General features: G+C 47.4%; 1 protein-coding gene across 1 annotated transcript in view; it reads left to right on the top strand.

Moving 5' to 3' along the window:
- LOC139265752 (transmembrane protein 182-like) overlaps positions 1-19,770 on the top strand; it is a 141,953-nt gene extending 122,183 nt beyond the window's left edge. The window contains exon 5 of the mRNA XM_070883109.1: positions 11,201-19,770. Coding sequence (XP_070739210.1) covers positions 11,201-11,427 — 227 coding nt within the window. The 3' untranslated portion in view covers positions 11,428-19,770. The remainder of the gene's footprint in view (positions 1-11,200) is intronic.
- Positions 19,771-20,231: the final 461 nt, after the last annotated feature.

Below are 20,231 nucleotides of genomic sequence, written 5' to 3'. Positions count from 1 at the left end.
GTGATTTCCAGTCCCAATCCTCAAGAGTGTCCTCTTTACCAGGGTTGCCCTGTAGATAGCAATACAACAGAGCTGCCATCTCCCTGAATCCTTCAATAAACTCCCAACAAAATCCCATGATACCCACGAACCATCGCAAACAGGGCCTTTCCTCCTTGTTCAATTTTAACACCCCAAAAAGTCACAGTTTTCTGGCGCAGGTGCAGGTTTTTTTGGATTAATTTTAAATCCAGCCTCTTCGAAGAGGCTCAAGAATTTCTCCAAGAGGAGTTAATGCTTCTCCATTGACTCTGACTGCAACAATAAATCATCAACATACTGAATCACATTGTCAGGCTGTGAGCAGGACCGCAATATGTCTGCCATACACTGATGACAAAGTATAAGTTCACAAGCAGGATTTACCAGGGTCTTGTACTTATTAATCACCATCTTTCCATGAATTAATGTTTGAATCCCTTCAACCTGGTTTTCGCCCCTGCTACAGTACCAAAACAGCTCAAATCAAAGTCACAAATGACATCCTTTGTAAGTGTGACAAAGGTAAACCACCCCTCCTCAACTTTCTGGACTTGTCTGCAGCCTTTGACACCGTTGACCACTCCATCCTGCTCCAACGCCTCTCCACCATCGTCCAGCTGGGTGGGACTGCACTCGCCTGATTCCATTCTTACCTATCTAATCATAGCCAGAAAATCTCCTGCAATGGCTTCTCTTCCCACTCACGTATTGTTGCTTCTGGTGTCCCCCAAGGATCGGTTCATGGCCCCCTCTTTTTTCTCACCTATATGGTGCCCCTTGGAGATATCATCCGAAAACACAGAGTCAGTTTCTACATGTATGCAGATGACACCCATCTCTACCTTTCCACCACTTCTCTCAACCCCTGCCTGGTATCTAAATTGTCAGATTGCTTATCCGACATCCAGTACTGGATTTCTCCAAAGAAATATTGGGATGACCGAAGCCATTATCTTAGGTCCCCGAGACAAACTGCGTTCCCTAGCTGCTGATTCTGTTATGTATCCTACATGGCTACTGTTTGTACTATCATAAGGTGTGCCACCAGAAGGCACAGCAGTGGGAGACTTGTAGGTTACCTGTACAGGTGTGCCTGGCCTAGTATAAAAGGCAGGGCACCAGGTGTGATCCTCACTCTGGAGTTATCAGTAAAGGACTAAGGTCATTACAGTTCAAGTACAACACATTGCCTCGTGCAGTCATTATCAGAGCATCCAAGTGTCATGTATCTTACATTATTATATATAACTGTATCCTAACATGCTATACATGACTGTAATAAGATATGACCTGTAACCACCAGCATACCTTACCACCTGGGGTGCACTTGCAAGAGACAGGTATATAAGGACAGGTCTCAGGCAAGTGCAGCATTCCAGAGCTGTGAAATAAAGGTGCAGGTCCAGAGTGACCTTGACTTCACTATATGCCTCATGTGAATCTGTACTGAGGGGACAGGACTTTACACCAAGGATATAACAATTGGCGGCGAGATTACGGACTTTCACGCGAAAATGGCTACCCTTGGTACGTTGCAGCAGTTCGCCGATGGTGATGATTGGGCCGCCTTTGTGGAGAGGTTCGACCATTTCTTCACAGCAAACGACCTGGAAGGAGACGACCCGGCCACACTGGCTAGCAAGCGCAGAGCTATCCTGCTAACCAGTTGTGGGCCCACCGTCTATGGCCTCATCAGGGACTTGCTGGCACCAGCGAAGACAACGACCAAGACGTACGAGGAGCTTGTTACACTGATCCATGAGCAACTCAAGCCCAAGAAGAGCATTCTCACAGCCAGACACCGGTTCTACACCCACCGACAGCCCAAAGCCAGGAAATCGTGAAATACGCTGCAGGTCTCAGGAGGCTGGTGGCATCATGTGATTTCGGCGACCACTTCACTGAAGCACTGCGGGACATTTTTGTCATTAGACTCGGCCATGAGGACCTTCTTCATAAGCTACTGTCAGCAGATCCCACAGTCACACTGCAGAAGGCCACCTCTGTGAGCAAGGCATTCATGACCTCGACCTGCGGCTCGAGGCAGATGACTCACCCTCAGGACTCAAACCCAACAAGTACTGTGCACAGACTGGCGCCTTTTTGAGGCTGGACTGTAGAACGCGAACCTTCTCAGGGAAGAGAGAACAGGCCCCCAAGTCCCTTAACTCAGAGTCCGCCGAGGAGTGCTAATCGAGTAGCTCCATGCTGAAGTTGTGGAGGGAATTACAGGGCTCACCAGTGCCGTTTTAAAGACTATGTGTGTAAAGGCTGCAGCACAAAGGGACACCTTCAGCGAATGTGTAAGTGAAATATGACTCACTGTGTCGATGAAGAGTCTGCAAATGGCCATGAATCCAGCGCGGATTATGAAATGATAGGCAGAGAGGCAGCTTAGCCCTACGACGAGATATATAGCATGTTTACCTGCACCACCGAGTGTTCCCCGTTAAGGATGGAAGTCGAGGTAGATGGCGTTCCAGTCTTCATGGAAGTGGACATGGGGGCGAGCCAATCAGTAATGAATCAAGAAGCCTTTGCGAGGCTATGGGACAATCAAGCTGAACGACCCAAGTTGGTCTCGGTTCAGGCAAAGCTGCGCACCTACACCGATGAACTTATTCCAGTCGTTGGTAGTGCAGATGTTAAGGTACTCCATGATGGCACAATGCATAAGTTACCTCTGTGGATTGTTGCAGGTGATGGACCAATGCTGCTCGGAAGAAGGTGGATGGAGAAGATCCATTGGAAGTGGGAAGACTTCAGCCCTCCAGCGATCGAAGTGCTCTGCGCTCAGAGGCAAAGCAAGCCCTCACCTGAGGTTGGATCCGGCACCAGAGAGCAGACCAACACAGCATCCAAGGCACAGACTGCCCAGCACGACTGCGTGGAGATGATCCAGCTGGGACGACCCGAGTGCATCATCCAGGCTCCAGTGGCAGGACTCCAGAGAAAGAAAATTGGATCCAGAGGCGACTTCCCAGCTTGGGAGGCAGAACCCGGGGAGAAGAGGATCACTGCAGTCGACATTATGGATGGAGGAAAGATGGCGCCCAAACCACGAGGTGATGCGCTGAAGAAAGAGATGGCGGCGGCCAGACCACGAGGTGCAGCGCTGGGGGAGCAACACGTGGCACTAAACTAAGAAGAGGATTGGGGTAAAGATAGCAAGGCTGTCTTAAAGGAGGCCTGCAACCCACCACACTTAAAAGGACAGTTCCACACACTCAAGCAATGTAATAGCAACTATGAGTTAGAGATAAAGTGTGTAACTGATGATCAGAGTTGTGTACATGCAATAAGCAAGGAAAAGTCGTGCGATTGCGATCATGTAAAGTGGGTAATTGATGATCAGAATTGTGTACATGCAATAAAAAAGGAAAAGTTGCGCGACCGCGATCGGAGCTATAGGGTATTCACAATAAGTAATGAAACATTGTGCGATGTAGAATTTCACACAGCCAATGCAGCGGGCAAACACCCATCGGGAGCATACAGGTCCAGCGAGCTACCCAACGCTGTAGCCTACGTTCCTGGGACCAGAGTTATGCACCATGGAGTGTGGCCACAAACAGCCAATACACACGAGCTGCAGAGCAAGCGATCTCAGGAGGGCAACGGCACCGGTATGGATACCCTGCCCCTGATCGGCTCCACCTCTCAGGCACCCGATGGCACCAACCACCATGAGCCTGAAAGAGCAAACTGTGCTAAGGCGCAGCCCCCAGACTCCATCGCCACCAAGGCCATACCCGGGAACGAAGGGTCACCCGCAACAGTTCTCCCAAAGGGTACCGGGACCAGCCAGGATCCCAAACCAAACAATGCCCAGGCTAGCGAGTCAGTAGTTCCCTTGTGCACTGCTAGACAACAGCTGCTCAGGGAGCAGCAGTCACCCAGGGCACAAAGAAAGGACTGGGAGGTCACAGACATCTGTGAACCTGCCCGACGCTAGGAGCAATGGCAACAACCCCAAGAGCAGGCAACTTGAGCTAACCGGGTTCCCACTGCCAGCACTGGGCACCGTACCACCACCAGACTGCCTGGACACCATCCAGCAGTTCTGGAACTAGCTTATCCTTACGAACCGGTTACCGATCCCCAGTACGTATCGATAATATATCTCACTAGTCTAACGTACTTGTCTCACAACTGAACCACAAATGTAATACAAACTTGTTTTTTTGGACTTGAATGTATATGAATGCAATGAGCCTCCGGCATAGTCTATGTGTGGGGGTGGGAGAATGGAGTGGTCAGGGACACACACAAACAGCAACCACCAGCACCACTGCCAACGAAACACCAACCACTCACCCAAGATTGAAACGACCCACCGAGGGTCAACCAGACAGAACTAAGCCCAGAGCACAGTCAATGCAGAGGCGATTTGCACTAAAGGCTTGGGGGAGAGTGATGTCATGTATCCTGCATGGCTACTGTTTGTACTATCACAAGGTGTGCCACCAGAGGGCACAGCAGTGGGAGACTTGTAGGTTACCTGTACAGGTGTGCCTGGCCTAGTATAAATGGCAGGCCACCAGGTGTGATCCTCATTCTGGAGTTATCAATAAAGGACTAAGGTCACTACAGTTCAAGTACAACACATTGCCTCGTGGAGTCATTATCAGAGAATCCAAGGACAAAACAGACTCCATCCCACTCTCTAGCATCAATCTGAGGGTGAACAAGACTGTTTGCAACCTAGGTGTCATATTTGATCCTGAAATGAGTTTCCGGCCACATATCTGTGGCATAACTAAAACTGCCTTTTTCCACATCCGTAGTATTGCCCTCCTCCGCCCCTGCCTTAGCTCTTCTGCTGCTGAAACCCTCATTCATGCCTCCGTTACCTCTAGATTTGACTAATCCAACTCACTCCTGGCCAGCCTCCCACATTCTACCCTACTTAAACTTGACATCATCCAAAACTCAGCAGACCGTGTACTAACTCGCACCAAGTCACGATCACCCATCACCCCTGTGCTCGCTGACTTACATTGGTTCCCAGTTAAACAATGCCTCAATTTCAAAATTCCCATCCTTGTTTACAAATCATTTCATGGCCTTGCCTCTCCCTATCTCTGTAATCGTTTTCAGCCTAACAACCCCACAAGATGTCTGCGCTCCTCAAATTGTGGCCTCTTGAACATCCCTCATTATAACTGCTCAACCATCAGTGGCCATGCCTTCAGCTATGTTGGCCCTAAGCTCTGGAACACCATCCCTAAACCTCTCCGTCTCTCCACCTCTCTTTCTTCCTTTAAGACGCTCCTTGAAAGCTACCCCTTTAACCAAACATTTGGTCATTTGCCTTAATTTCTTCTTTTGTGGCTCGGTGTCAAATTTATATATTTTGTCTTGTAACACTGTTGTGAAGCACCTTGTGACATTTTACTACGTTAAAGGCACTATATAAATAAGTTATTATTATTATTAAACTCCCAAAGGTGGGATCGTCCTCGGACAATTCTATTCGATCACCATGGGGTGCACGGTTCTGATTATACACTTCTGCCAAGTCGCTTAAATACTGGATTAGGTGCTCATCCCTGGGCTTATGGTCCATAATCTTTCCCATATCCACCACTACCCTATATCCCACTCCTCAAACACTATGGTCTTATGCTCTTCATGGTCTAGGAATTGGCCCTCATACCCAGTGCAAATTCATCAGGCAATGTCAAGCTTGGAAGTAAGACAGCCTGCAGCAGTCAACAAGCATCTTTGTCTGAGAAGGCGTACTTTATTTAATAACTAAGTTGGGTCTTCTATTCCCTCACATTATTGGCATGATTCTAAAAGGGTCAGATACCAACTTACTTCTTTATTTTCTGCCAATTTGTAATTGATGAGAAACGGTCATCTCCATCAAGACACCTCCTCCTCCCACTCCCAATAACTGCAGGCAACACACGCTAGAGGGGAAATCTTCATGATGAGTGATGGAACAGGATGCCCTGTATCCACTAGAAAATTGTCTCAGCAACCTCTTACCATATACTTTTTGACCCGTTTGCTTATCTGTCTCCCCTTTTATGTGCAAGTATTTGGTTACTAAGGGGGCCATTTTAACAGACCTGTGTACCCCTGTACTACCACCTGTTTTATACCGAGTATAATCCGCGACACCCTCTGCAATACTACTGATATTGGAAGTATCACTTCCTCCCTGCTCAGTATCAGAAACCGCCACCTTCAGTGGTCTTCCGAACTGAGGGGTGGCTGTTGGGAAGACTGGATCATCCTCGTCATCACCACGACTGGATTCCTCCTCATAAGTGCCAACAGACAAGGCTGCCAATCGAAATTTTAATTCTATAACCTTTTTCTTATCCTCTGCTCTTGCGTCTCTCCTCCCTCCATTGCCTTACCACCTCTCTAACCTTTTCTTGCCACAAGTTCCCTAGTTCTCGATAAGCTATTTTGGTATCCCTGCATCTTAATTGTTGTTTCTGAAGAATCCTGCAGCTGGATGTGTAATTGGTACATCTCTGACAGTTGGTTGGCGGCTAATCTCCATTCTGCATGTACAGCACCACATTCGTTTTTCAATCGTTCTACTTCTGCCTGTAGAGCCTGAGCCTGGCTATTCTGTTCAGTGAATTGTTTATGCAAATTAGCTATTATTTGCCCCATTGGCATTATGTAATTGGACTTTCTTCCTTTCTTACTTTTTTCATTTATATTTTGATTCTCCCATAAGGGCCATTAGCGTTAGCCTCCTCAAAAGGTCCTTCCCTAATGTGCTTTTGGACACAAGTTTCTGCCCATGCCCTTCACCATAGTATTACTTTATCAACGGCATCCATTTTTATTGTCACAGCTGATCCTTGTTGGGCCTTCTCCTTCTTGGACTCAGCCTTTACTGGAGGTGATCAGTTACCTACAACAACCTCCCCTTTCTATGATGCCTATAAGAGAATGGGGACCATATGATTAGGACAATACTCCTTCAACCACTGTCACGTTAAAACACCATATAACTTTTTATCTTCTGCATCTCCCTAAAATGTTTACTACCCCCACGTACATATTCTTTATTTCCCCCACCCCCGGGATTGGACCGCCCCCTGGGGTCGGGGATCGGACACTCCCCTCCCCCGGGATTGGACCGCCCCCTGGGGTCGGGGATCGGACACTCCCCTCCCCCGGGATTGGACCGCTCCTGGGGTCGGGGATCGGACACTCCCCTCCCCCGGGATTGGACCGCCCCCTGTGGTCGGGGATCGGACACTCCCCTCCCCTGGGATTGGACCACCTCCTGGGGTCGGGGATTGGACACTCCCCTCCCCCGGAATTGGACCCCCCTCGGATCAGACATCCCTCAGGAATGGATCCTCCCCCCACCGCCCCCTGGGGTCGTGACTCGGACCGACCTGTTCCTGAACCCTGCTTCGCAGCCCTGGAAGCTAAGCCTGTCAATCAGACTGACTTCCGGGTGGGGAACCTGTCGAGGAGAAAAGACACACGTTGTGGAGTTAAAACTTCACAGCATGTGTGAGAAACCAGACTTTCGGGTTTCCCGTCTGAAAATCCGCCACCACCCTCCTTTCTCACCCTGTGTTGACTTAAAACAGGCTTCCGTTTGTTCACTTGAATAGTAACACATTCAGTCTTCTGGTTATAATCATTACATTCTTTAACTTCAGCATAAAACACAATTTACAAGCAGAGTATAGTCACAGATAGAGCACAGGAACCTGGACATGGGCTTTTCGTGCTGCTCGAACAAAGGAAAAAGCTTATATTTATACATTACTTTCTTATCAATTTGGAGCTGGCATTGCCTAATATGGTAGTCTCTGGCTACTGCATAGTCCAAAGACACAAGTCTGCATTTTCATCAATATACATCAACAATGTTAGAAGCACATAAAAACATTGTAGCCTTGCTATGGTAAGCATAAACTTTCTAGTCTCTAGACTTTCTTATTCTGACATAATATTTCTGATCAAAACATGCTATTATGAAAATATCCAAGGCTGGTTGGTTGCCAGCTCCGGCTGTTGCTAACTGTCTCTCTCTCTCTCTCTCTCCAATGATACCAACCACATTTCCCCCGATATCGAATGAACTTAAACATGAACACCTTTCAGAAGCTGAATTAACCAAGTTCCATTTGCCAACACCCCACCTACACAACCCGCCCCTATCAATATCCAGGCCAATATTTCTTAGATATAGAATTCCCAACCTTCCTGCAATGACTGTGAGTTTCCCAGAATTGGGGTTCCCTCCCTCTAGCAGCTCGGGAGATCAACAATTTAAAATTCCCGCCAGAGTGCGTCCTCTCCCACCTCATTCCATGACACCACTCGACCGCTGCTGCTGGGAGCCAAGACTGCATGGAATGCATCAGGAGGGGGCTGGGGAATCAGGGATCGGGAGAAGCATCTGAAATCAGGGGGCTCCTTATGAAATTGGAGGTGTCTCTGAAACTGGGAGGCGGGGTAGTATCCAAATTTTGGGGGTCTCTGAAATTGGTGTTCTCCAAAATCAGGAAGGGGGGGTCTCTGAAATTGGGGGTCTCCAAAATTGGGTGGGACTTCAAAATTTGAGTGTGGCTCCAAAATGGGGGTTCTGAAATCAGGGTAGGGTCACTGAAATCCCGGAGATCTCCAAAATGGAAGTGTCCGAAATTAAGAGGTTTGAGAGCTTGGCCGGGGTGGGGTGGGGGGGGGGGGGGGAGAGAGAGAGGGAGACTGGGTAATGGGGGCTTGGGAGGAGAGATGGATACTGAGAAATAGGGGTTTGGGGAAAATGGAGACAGAGGAATGGGGGTTTCTGGGGAGATGGAGACTGGGGAATGGGGGTTCAGGGGGAGATGGAGACTGGGGAATGGGGGTTCTGGGGAGAGGGAGACTGGAGAATAGGGGCTCGGTAGGAGAGGGAGACTGGGGAATGGGGGCTCGGTGGGAGAGGGAGACTGGAGAATGGGGCTTGGGAGAGAGATGGAGACTGGGGAATGGGGATTCGGGGGAGATGGAGACTGGGGAATGGGGGTTCAGGGGGAGATGGAGACTGGGGAATGGGTGCTCGGAGGGGAGAGAGATGGAGACTGGGGAATGGAGGCTTGGGGGGGAGAGATGGAGACTGGAGAATAGGGGCTCGGTGGGAGAGGGAGACTGGGGAATGGGGGCTCGGTGGGAGAGGGAGACTGGAGAATGGGGCTTGGGAGAGAGATGGAGACTGGGGAATGGGGATTCGGGGGAGATGGAGACTGGGGAATGGGGGTTCAGGGGGAGATGGAGACTGGGGAATGGGTGCTCGGAGGGGAGAGAGATGGAGACTGGGGAATGGAGGCTTGGGGGGGAGAGATGGAGACTGGAGAATAGGGGCTCGGTGGGAGAGGGAGACTGGGGAATGGGGGCTCGGTGGGAGAGGGAGACTGGAGAATGGGGCTTGGGAGAGAGATGGAGACTGGGGAATGGGGATTCGGGGGAGATGGAGACTGGGGAATGGGGGTTCAGGGGGAGATGGAGACTGGGGAATGGGTGCTCGGAGGGGAGAGAGATGGAGACTGGGGAATGGAGGCTTGGGGGGGAGAGATGGAGACTGAGGAATGGGGGCTCGGGGGGAGAGAGGGAGACTGGGGAATGGGGCTCAGGGGGGAGAGAGGGAGAGTGGGGAATGGGGGAGGTAAGGGACCACTGAGTCGAGGGATTGGGGTTCAAGTGGGGGTGTTGGAGAAGGGGGTGGTTGAGTGAACAAGCAGAGCTAGGAGCAGCAGCAGCGTTGTGGTGAGTGGGAGCAGCACTGAAAGGAGCAACCAATAATGGGATAAATGAAATCTGTGGACTTTACTGTGGGTAAACAGTGAAACATTGATTCCATTGATGGGCAAATGGGGAACTCAGAAATGGAAACCAAGGTTTCTCACTGATAAAATCAAGGAGGCAGGGAGGGAGAAGATTCTTGAATTGAGGGCTATTAGACTGTGGAATCCTTCACCACATGTGGCTATTGAGGTAGAGACTAAAACATCATTTCAAAGGGAAAGGGATAAATATTTGAAAAGGAGGTAAACAAAAACATATCAGGGGAGGGGGAGTGGGGTTACAGGAGAGTGTCCACCCCAGGGGTACAATGGCCTCCTGTGCTGTAATTTCTATAATTCTATGAAAACCCTACTTTATTGAGTCTGAGTTCAGGGAATGGTTTGAAATGTTGGTGCTGTGCTGAGTTTAGGACAATGTTCTCTGTGAGAAGTGCCCCAAACACTGAGCCCACTCCCCAGTGTGCCATCTCTCAGTTTGGTTCAGTTCGGTCTGTGATATGTAAAGTCCAAGGACAGACCAACTCTGTTTTAGGGTCCCAGTTCACAGTCATTACCTTCACATGGGACTGGTGTCCAAGGAGGTAGGGAAAGAAATCGGGCCTGTTAAAAATGTCATCGACTGGGAAACCTGATTGCACCTTGTGCAGTGCCGGGGAGACTGGGGCTACGGTTTCAGGAGAATATCAGCAGGTTACTGGAGTACCTCTCTCGATTTCTTCTCTTCTCAACCCCCAGTTTCCCCTATTCCCCAACCCCGCTCTCCCCTATTCCCAACCCCCGCTCTCCCCTATTTCCCACCCCCCGGTCTCCCCTATTCCCCACCCCCGGTCTCCCTTATTCCCAACCCCCGGTCTCCCCTATTCCCCACACTTGATTTTCCCCTTTTCCCCACCCTTGGTCTCCCCGCCCTCAGTTTCCCCTCAGCTCCTGTGCATGGGTAGTGTCCTGATTCTAGAAACTTGTCACATAACAGCTGCTGAAGCAAATCCACATTCTTTATAAGATAAATGCAATAATATTAGAAGTCATGTGATTAGATGTCATGCAATCATTCACCACATGGTCAGATGTCATGTGGTCAGAGTGTCACCTGATCAAATCTCCAGGAATGCCTCCAATCAGAGTTGGCAACCCTACTCAGACAAGCTTTCTATTTTTGGTTCTTAGAGTATCCTAACCCAATTAGTAATGGTGCTTATATTCTCCCAGGCAACATTCCTCATGTTTTCCACGGGAAGCAATTTTTCACCAGTGACAATGTGTACAAGGTCAACTATAACTCCTGGCAGTGTTGGATTTAGCAGCTCGTAAATGTATATTTTACATTTTAAGAAACTATAAACGATGATGTCAAAATATGAACTGCCTTATCTCAACTGAATCTCTTTGCTTTGCAGGAACGCTATTTTCCATCCTGATATTTCTGTTTGTGATGTGGAAGGAATTTGTCGTAGATTTGGAAAGATACATACTGTTGGAGAGAAGTAGCGGCTGCAAGGATGTCCTAGTCCATGTGCAGTACGGATGGTCCTTTATGTTTGCAGCCGCTGGGATCCCTTTGGCTCTACTGGCTGGACTGTTGTTCTACCTGATTGGCCGCACCATCGAAGCCCATAACAAATAAGTGTAGACAATGAAGTCTGGAGCAACAAGCTCCTGTGTGGTGCTAGATTCAATATGTGCAGTGGGAAATCAAAAATATTTGTCAGTGCCCCAACATATCTGGGGTTGATAGCAACCTCCACCTTGTTTCGAGATTCATGGAGACTCGTTTTATACAAGCCCCAGCTCAATTTTCAGTGAATGTTTTGTTTTGGTTTGATGATGTATCACGTTTGAGAAAACAGGAATTAATTTTGACAACACCGGGTGTGCTGAAGAGGGCCTTTAAGCCTATAAATTACAATTGGCCATATCAGCAAACAAACAAATATGTTCATCTGACATTCCTTGATCCACTGTTTTAATGCAGGCATTAACCCCCTGAAATAACTGACAGAGGAATGTTATTCAGACTAATTAATTGTTCACCCACTAGTATTATCAAAAGGAATTTCTAAGCTTTGATCCTTTGAGGACATGTTTTTTGTATTAGATTTTGTAAAAACAAACAAAAAAAATGAAATTATGGTTTTAATAATGCTTTTATTCCACGACATTCTTCTAAAATAAAACGCTATATCCAAGCTGCTACATCTGCACGCATTGGGAACATTAATACATTTTTCTCATTGACATGCATTCACAGCACCAAATACTATCGCATTTATTTTTCTAGCGCTATTATTCAGTGATTGGTTGATGTGGAATAAAAGCTTTACAGTAACTTTGCAGCTGACTTTGATATGCTTTAGACCAGGTCTTTATACTAAAACGCTGCAGCTAAATCCAAAATGTGTCCCATGTTTATAGACCTATGATGGTTAACGTAGTATATTCTGAGGATAATTTAATAATTGTATTTTAAAAGCAGATAATTATTTAATAATGATTCTTATAGTCCAAAAAGCTAACTGGTGTGATGTTGTTAATATAAAATATGTTTAAATCCGACAAAACAATGTCTGTTCCTCAACCTTCAAAACTATTTCCAGCATAATACCAATGTTGCAACAATGTATTATCACAGAGTATCTTTACTGTGCCAATGTTTAATGCTTGTTCATGTTCAAGCATTGCAGTAACCTGTACTGCTGAAATCGTAAATTTTGTGAGTGATGCAAATATTATTGCAATAAACATTGTTTGGAAAATGTGAGAATATAAATTTGAGACACTTATACAAAACAAAATTCACAAGAGCTATATCCCAGAAAAGGCAGACTTTAGACGCAGTTGGAGAATGAATCTAATACTGAGACATCCAATTGTACAAGATTTAAGGCTAAGCCTATAGAGACAGGAATGACCCTTGAGTTATGCTGAATGATGCCATTACTCAAACACTCCACATGCTCATCTTAAATTTCTCTTCCCTTTTCTTTTAGCGCAGAGGCAATCACATTTATTTTAAATTGGGGAATGTCTATCAAAATAGAAGGGAGAGGAGTTTGATGTGTTCACAATAACATCACTCACAGTCATTTCCAGTCTACAGAGGGTCTGCCACCAATTCTTGTTCAAAGATTGAGTGAAGACTGTCCAAAACACAGTGGAAGTTTACAATTGGAGGCAACTGAGTGTTTTGACACAAGAGACTGTGCCAGATGGCTAGCATTTTTGGGAGCACAGAATAACTGGCCATGGAAAGGTCATTTAAATATGCACATTCATATGAAAGGCCCAGAAGTGGAATCGGGAACCCACAACAGGTCCTAAAGTTTCTGTGCATTGTAGAAGAGGAAACCTTTAGACCTGTTCATGAGGGCATGGAAGTGGAAACTACCTCTACAGGCAGGAAAGTGTCACCATATTTGGATGTGATTTAGTGAATTGTAGATCTTTATTTTTCTGATGCAATGAAATCAGTACGTTTACATTACAGTATCACCTGTTGTCTCTTGTTGCATGTGGTGGCATTGTGTCTAAGAGTGAAGATTGCAAAAGTTGAGTGTTGCCTCCTAACGTCATTCTATTCCTCTCTCCACCGATGCACCTTTTGGCATATCCGTAAGACAATCATTCTGTCTCGCTGCAGTAATGTGTGCACTACAAGAAATTCAAATGACGGACATCAGCCCCGTCATCAGAAACATTGGGTGGGTCTCCAGCAATGGCCCATTAACTGATACAAAGGAATCAGCATGGCAGTTCAGGAAGATGAACTGAGTAGATAAATGGCAGCTTGTACATGTCGGAAACAGCAGATGCCTCAGCAGGAGAATGAAGATATTAATAGGTATTCAAAGCAAGAGCGTTGTGTATGAAGAGAATATTAACTGGAGCACTTATACAAATCCATGGATCAAAGATTGGAGAGTATTGATCCCTCTTTGATCTGACTGGCCTGTTAAACTGCAGAAAGACTATAATGCAGTTTGATGTGAAGAAGAATTCAGATGTCACAGTGCCGTCTGTGCAACATATGAGTTGAGCTACAAGGGCGCTGTGAGAAGGGGACTGCAATCATGTGACGCCTGAATCCCGCATCTTCGCTTTTAATCAGCTCTTCTGAGCAGGTAGACGCCTAAAGCAGGTGTGGGCCTTCGTTAAATATGCAGATTGAGGTTCCATGACATCATCAGGCCTAGAACGTGATTTTAACTCCAGCCTGAGCGGGCCAGCCAAGTGAAGGCAAGTGAGACTAGGATCGCAAGAAGAAGAGGCCGTTTGAGGTACGTTTCTGTACTTAGTAGGCCCATGAGGACACGTTCTCACAAAATCCAGTAATTCTTCATATGAAACGGTTTTCAATCATTGAGGGGGTGAAATTGGGCTCCTTTGCGCCTCCCGTCAGTGCCTCCAGGGGCACTAATGTGGTGTAAATGGGTTTGCTTTGGGGGCGATGCTTAAAGGTGAAGTGGCCAAGGTAAGTAAAAAAAAAACCTTCTCCATTGCTAGTTTTTCTGCGTGTTCCTGCCCACGATTGATCAGCCCGGCACACTGCATGAGTGCCGGGCTGATCGGGCGGGATCACGCTGCTGTTGTGGAGAAGGTGAGTTTGTTTCCTTTGCAGAGCCTGCAGTGATGGCCCTTTCCTTCAAAGGAGGGAAGGAGCATTTCAACACGGCAGCGCTGCTCAGCCCAGTGAGTAGCGCTGCTCCACCCACTACCCCGTCTGCTAACGACTGCACTCCAGGAAGGAAGTGGAGCGCCTGATTTACTTTTAAAAGTTAGCACCCCAAATGGGGCATTCTCCAATTTCACCCCCTTCGATTTTGTAACTCTTCAGACATACCGGAATAGACGACCAAAGTTCATCCTCCTACCTCCCATTGTGCAAAATTTTGGAACTCGCTACCCGAAAGGGCTGTGGATGCTGAGTCGTTGGGCGAGAAATTCATATACTTACCGCCCCCTGTTAACACCAGCGATTCTGGAAAAAATGGTGGCCACCGCTCATGCACCAGCTTGAGGCGGTGCCCACAGTGGCTGCCATAGTCGTCTGCCCCTTTGCGCTGCCGGTAACTAGCAGCGCCTTGTAAAAAGAAATGGCAGCATGGTGACGTTAGTCGGCATGCAACGCCGACTGACCATCACCTATGCGAACTTTGAACCTCGCACTCAATCCTAAGCACAGCTGGTTAACCTGGCAACAAGCAGGCTGACAGATGCTGACAGGGGCGGTACCTGCAGCTGTTAAAGGGACACACACATCAATCAGGTAAGTTTGAATGGAAGGGTTTGACTTGGTTTTTTAGCTTCTATTGAAGTGGTGGCTTGCCGCAAGAGTTTGTGGCTGCTTCATGCTCAAAGTTTTTTAAGTGTGTAGGGAGTGATGCTGGATGCTTGCAAGGGTTCGGATGGTAAATGAAGACCTTTGAGAAGACAGAACATGCTGCGAATACTCAGCAGGTCACGCAACATCTGTGGAGTTCACGTCTTAGGTCAACATGCTGCTTGACCAACTGAGCATTTGCAGCATTTTATGCTGTCATTCCACATTAGCAGCATCTGCTTGCAGAAGTAAGAGGATGATGCAAACGAGGAAAACAAAGAAGAGGAATCAGATAGAAGGATCCATCCCAGACAGCCATTTTGTGGCGAGCATTTCTGGGATGGAATTATCTGCCTGCGGTCCTTCTGGCTGGGCAGGCTGCCTCTTCTTGTAGACCCACTGGCTGGGCAGGCTGCATTTCCTGGGTGTGTGAAATGAGGACGACATAAAGGTGGAGTTGTGCAGACAGGAGGCCAGGAAAGGAAGAGTCAGAAGGAGGATAACGTATGAGGATACCTGCACCTTGTATCCTTTCAGCCCCGCCACTGGCCAAGGACTCAGCCACACCCCTGCCAAGCATGGCCTGCACCGTCTCCTCCAAGGGGGTGAGGTGAGGCTAGTAATGGGAGATGTGCCTCGTCATTGGTGCAGATTGTTGGTAGGTGAGTGATTGAGGGTTGTGCATTGAGCAGTGTGTGAGGCTAGTGGTGCAGTTGGTAGGTGATGTCTTTTGAAGATGCATTCAGTGACCTTGACCAGTGGTCTGAGGCTTCTTTGGGCACTGGAGCCAGGTGGTGGGGTTGACACTGCTGGCAGTGATGGTCTTCGTGATGTGGTCCCACATGGTTCTTTCTGCAGGGCCTCCTGGCCCCTGTGGGTAGAGAGCCGCTCTTGCAGTGTTGACCCCCTGCACTAAGTTGGAGTGCTGCGTGCGAGACCCTGGGTGCCCCTTCCCAGGCTTGCTGAGCCATTTGTGTTGAAGCAGTTTTCCCATTTGTTGAGGTTAGGAAGGTAATTCAGATTCAAGTGCTGAATATTTACATTTGGAACTTCTTTTAAATATTGATTATTTGTTAAAAGACAAAAAGGGCTGAAAAATGTACTGAATCAGTGCATTTTATTTTCCCTTTCTTCAATGTGCATAGCCTTTTAAATTTCAGAGCTCCTCACTGCCCACAATGCATTGTGAGCTTCATAGCCTCGCACACAGACGCTGGGGGGAAGCAGCAACGGTGCACCAGCACAACAAATTGGTCCTGGATCCCTCATCCTACGCCACCAGGATGCCACCCTGCCCCGCTCACCAATTTACCTCATTTAGCATGACGGCCATTAGTGGCAGTTGTCGAGGACACTGACTGCTTTCCAGGCAACAAAGAATTTTTTCCCCGTTAAGTATATTCAAGGCTGAGATCGATAGATTTTTGGACTGCAGGGGAATCAAAGGATATGGGGACAAGGAGGGAAAGTGTCATTGAGGTTGAAGATCAGCCATGATCTTATTGAATGGTGGGCAGGCTCGAAGGGCCATATGGCCTACTCCTGCTCTTAATTCTTTATGTTCTTAAGTGCATTCCTCATCAATTTGAAATTGCATGAAGCTCCCCATGTATCATCTATTCACATAGCACAGGATCCACTGCAAATAGTTTACTGGGTCTTACACTGAGACACCAGAAGATCAATCCAGACACCTCCACCTTTTCTTCAGCATTCTCAGTGCATTTTCAATAATTGATGATGTGCCTTAACATGACAGTTTTTTTGTTGTGTCTTTGCATTTTGTGGGCTTTGTGTCGCTGTCACAAACCCATGGTTTCAAACCATACCCGTGGTCTTGTAGGAGCCATCCTTCTAGGTAGTTATCCTGCTCAAATAATGTAGATGCACAGGCATGATGTAGAATGGAAGAACTTTGAAGGGATTTGGCAGTAATCAGCATTACATCTCTCTGCGGTCTCGAAATTGTCAGACTGCTTCTCTCTCATCCAGTGCTGGATAAGTAGAAATTTCCTCCAAATAAATTTTGGGAAGACCACCACAAACTCCGTTCTCTAGCCACCAAGTCCATCCCTCTCCCTGGCAACTGTCTGAGGCTGAACCAGACCATCTGCAACATTGGTGTTCTATTTGACCCTGAAATGAGCTTCCGATCACATTTCTACGCCATTACTTAATCCGCCTCTTTCCACCTCCATAACATCACCTGACTCTGCCCCTGCCTCAGTTCATTTGCTGCTGAAGCCCTCACCCAGGTCTTTGCTTCTTCTAGACTTGGCTATTCCAACACACCCCTGGCTGGCTCCCCACGTTCTACCCTGCGTAAATTTGAGCTTATCCAAACTTAGTTGAGCGTGTCCTAACTCGCACAAAGCCCTGCTCATCCATTAGCCCTGTGCTCGCTGACCTACAGTGGCTGCTGGTTAAGCAACGCCTCGATTTTAAAATTCTAACCCTTATTTTCAAATCCTCACCCCCACCCTATCTCTGCAATCTCCTCCAGCCCCATAACCCTCTGAGATATTTGCACTCCTCTAATTCTGGCCTCGTGAGCATCCCTATTTTTAATTGCTCAACCATCGGCGGCTATGCCTTCTGTTGCCTAGGTCCCAAGCTCTGGAATTCCCTGCCTAAACCTCTCTGCCTCACTACCTCACTATCCTCCTTTAAGGCGCTCCTTAAAACCTCCCTCTTTGACCAAGCTTTTGGTCATCTGTCCTAATATCTCCCCTCGGTGGCTCGGTGTCAAAAATGTTTCATAACCCTCCTGTACAGCAACTTGGGACCTAGGTTACTATGTTACAGATGCTATATAAATACAAATTGTTGTTGGAAAATTCCGTGCATCACAGATTTCCTACGTATTGAGGCAGTGGAAACCTTCTCAGTAGATGCAGATTGCTGGGTTTTCAGAGAGTGTTGGAATCTTTCTGTTTACACAGTCCACGATACCCTGGATTTGTGGAAATGCTTTTGCATTGAGTCTCTCCTACTTTGACAATTGTTGATTCACTGTTTTGGAAAGAATGAACTGAAGCATGAATACTGCACCGCAAAAGCTTCAATCACCTTCTTTATACAATTTGACACAGTGCTTTGATCAATGGCAACGTAATCTCAGCCAGCAGCTTGGAAAAGGCTAGTGCCAAAAAAAAAATTCAAGGCAGATTTCGCTTTCACTGCCACAGAAAGAGTGATGAAATTCATATAAACAGTCTCCAGATGTGGAGTCAACTCATATCATAGTGCTCTGAATCTGAAGCTTCTCATGTAATAGCTTACCTCCTAAATATACAACTCCTCAAACCCCCTCTCTTTCCTGTGTCCTCAAACCAACTTTCCCCCATGGTCTTCCTCACTTCTTCCTCTGGCCTCATATCTACTCTTCCTCCTGCTCCTCTCTACACTCACACCAACTTTCCCCCATGGTCTTCCACATTTCTTCCTCTGTCTTCATGTCCACACTTCTTCTTGCTGTTCCTCAGGGTAGCCATTGGCTGGAGCAATCCCAATCAATGACATATTACAAAGTGGAAAGATAGCAGGTGTGTACAGATGATGGAAGCCTTTACTCAAGGACAAGCCTAATATAGGCTGCTTCCACTCCATAATAATGGGCTAAATAGGTGGTTTGACATACAGTGGAAAACAATCCTACCAACATAGGGTCAGAGATTTGTATTGGATAATCAGCCAAAATATAGAGGGCCCGAAATTCAGTACCGCTAAAGTTGGTGCTGCCCCGTCAGGCCGGTCAAGACAGTGGGCACACTGGTCTGGCGCAGAATGAACGAATCATGGTTGCTGCCTCCCTTGCCCGCTGCCTGTCTGCACGGTGCTGACGGTGACGCCTTCTCCTGCATGCCATCCTGCTTCTGACCAGGTGTACCAGGTGTCGCCCTCCCAACACTCCTCCCATCCTCAGGGTGAACCCTGCCAAGCAGGTCTCTGCAGCCCACAGGACTCCACTAAAGAGTCAGACCTGAAAGTTGTACAAAAGTAGAGGGGTATGTACAAACCTCTGAGCAGCACTCAGCAGGTTGAATGGAGCCAAAACAATTAATAAAACTATATGAAAAGATAAATACCTTGGGGCTGAATTTGGTCATGGCTTCCGCCCGCCCAAGTGTCGCCCAAAGTGTCGCCGATGGCCGCCGAGGTACCAGACGATACTTTCGACTGGGTTTTCATCGCCGAGGTCCCTCGAAGGTCAGCGGGTGGCAAATTAACGGCATATGCCACCAATCTGGGCGGCAGTGGGCGGGAGGTCTCAGTCTCGGTGGCTTACCTTTTAGCAGCTGAAAATTCCTGCCCTTGCTGCTTTCTAGCGGCCAGCACGCTACAAAGCCACCGCTGGAAAGTTAACTTTATTAGCGGCTTCACCGCGCCGTTTCCGGCGGAAGTGATCACCGCTGAAATCCTCCCCGAGCTGAATATGGCTTGGGAAGGGAAAATTACCCGACCGCGGCGGCCCATCGATTTTTTCGATCGACTGCCCAAACCCTGCGGTAGCTGTCCCTTCGGGGATGGTGAATTTCAGGCCCAGAATGTCTGCCTTTTGGAATTCATACTGAGAATTTATTGATTCCTGAAAGATATCCTCTATAGACTTTTACAACTGCATAATCCAAATAGTTAATAAAACTAAGCTTGTCAAATACAATTTGAAAATGTCTGTATAAATTGCTTGTAACATTGATCCATGTTGTAGGTATTAAAATCAAGTAATAAAATCTAATTTGGACTGCAACCTTTGTGGCTGAAGGTTTATTTATTGTGATGTTTTCAACATGGGTCTTAAACAGACAACATATTGTTTTCTATGTTTCCTACTAAAATAGATAACCTCACATTTCCACACATTATACTCCATCCGCCACCTTCTTGCTCATGTTTAAGATCTAGTGTTCGGGTTTGTGAGACATGTTGGGGTTCATGGAGCATGGATAGAAAACAGAAAATAGAGAATAGGGGGCCGAAATTCAGTCTCCCGAAAAGGCTGCTCACCGTCCGGACGGCCGGCACCAGCGAAATTCAGCACGGTGATTTTTCCGGTGGTCCCCACTTACGCCCTCTGCTGCCAAACCTCCTAAGTGCATCATCAAAGGGCG

The sequence above is a fragment of the Pristiophorus japonicus genome, chromosome 6 (genome assembly GCF_044704955.1).
Source record: "Pristiophorus japonicus isolate sPriJap1 chromosome 6, sPriJap1.hap1, whole genome shotgun sequence".
Classification (NCBI taxonomy): Eukaryota; Metazoa; Chordata; class Chondrichthyes; family Pristiophoridae; genus Pristiophorus; species Pristiophorus japonicus.
Note: the sequence above shows the minus strand (reverse complement) of the source record. Positions and strands in the feature narration are given on the sequence as shown.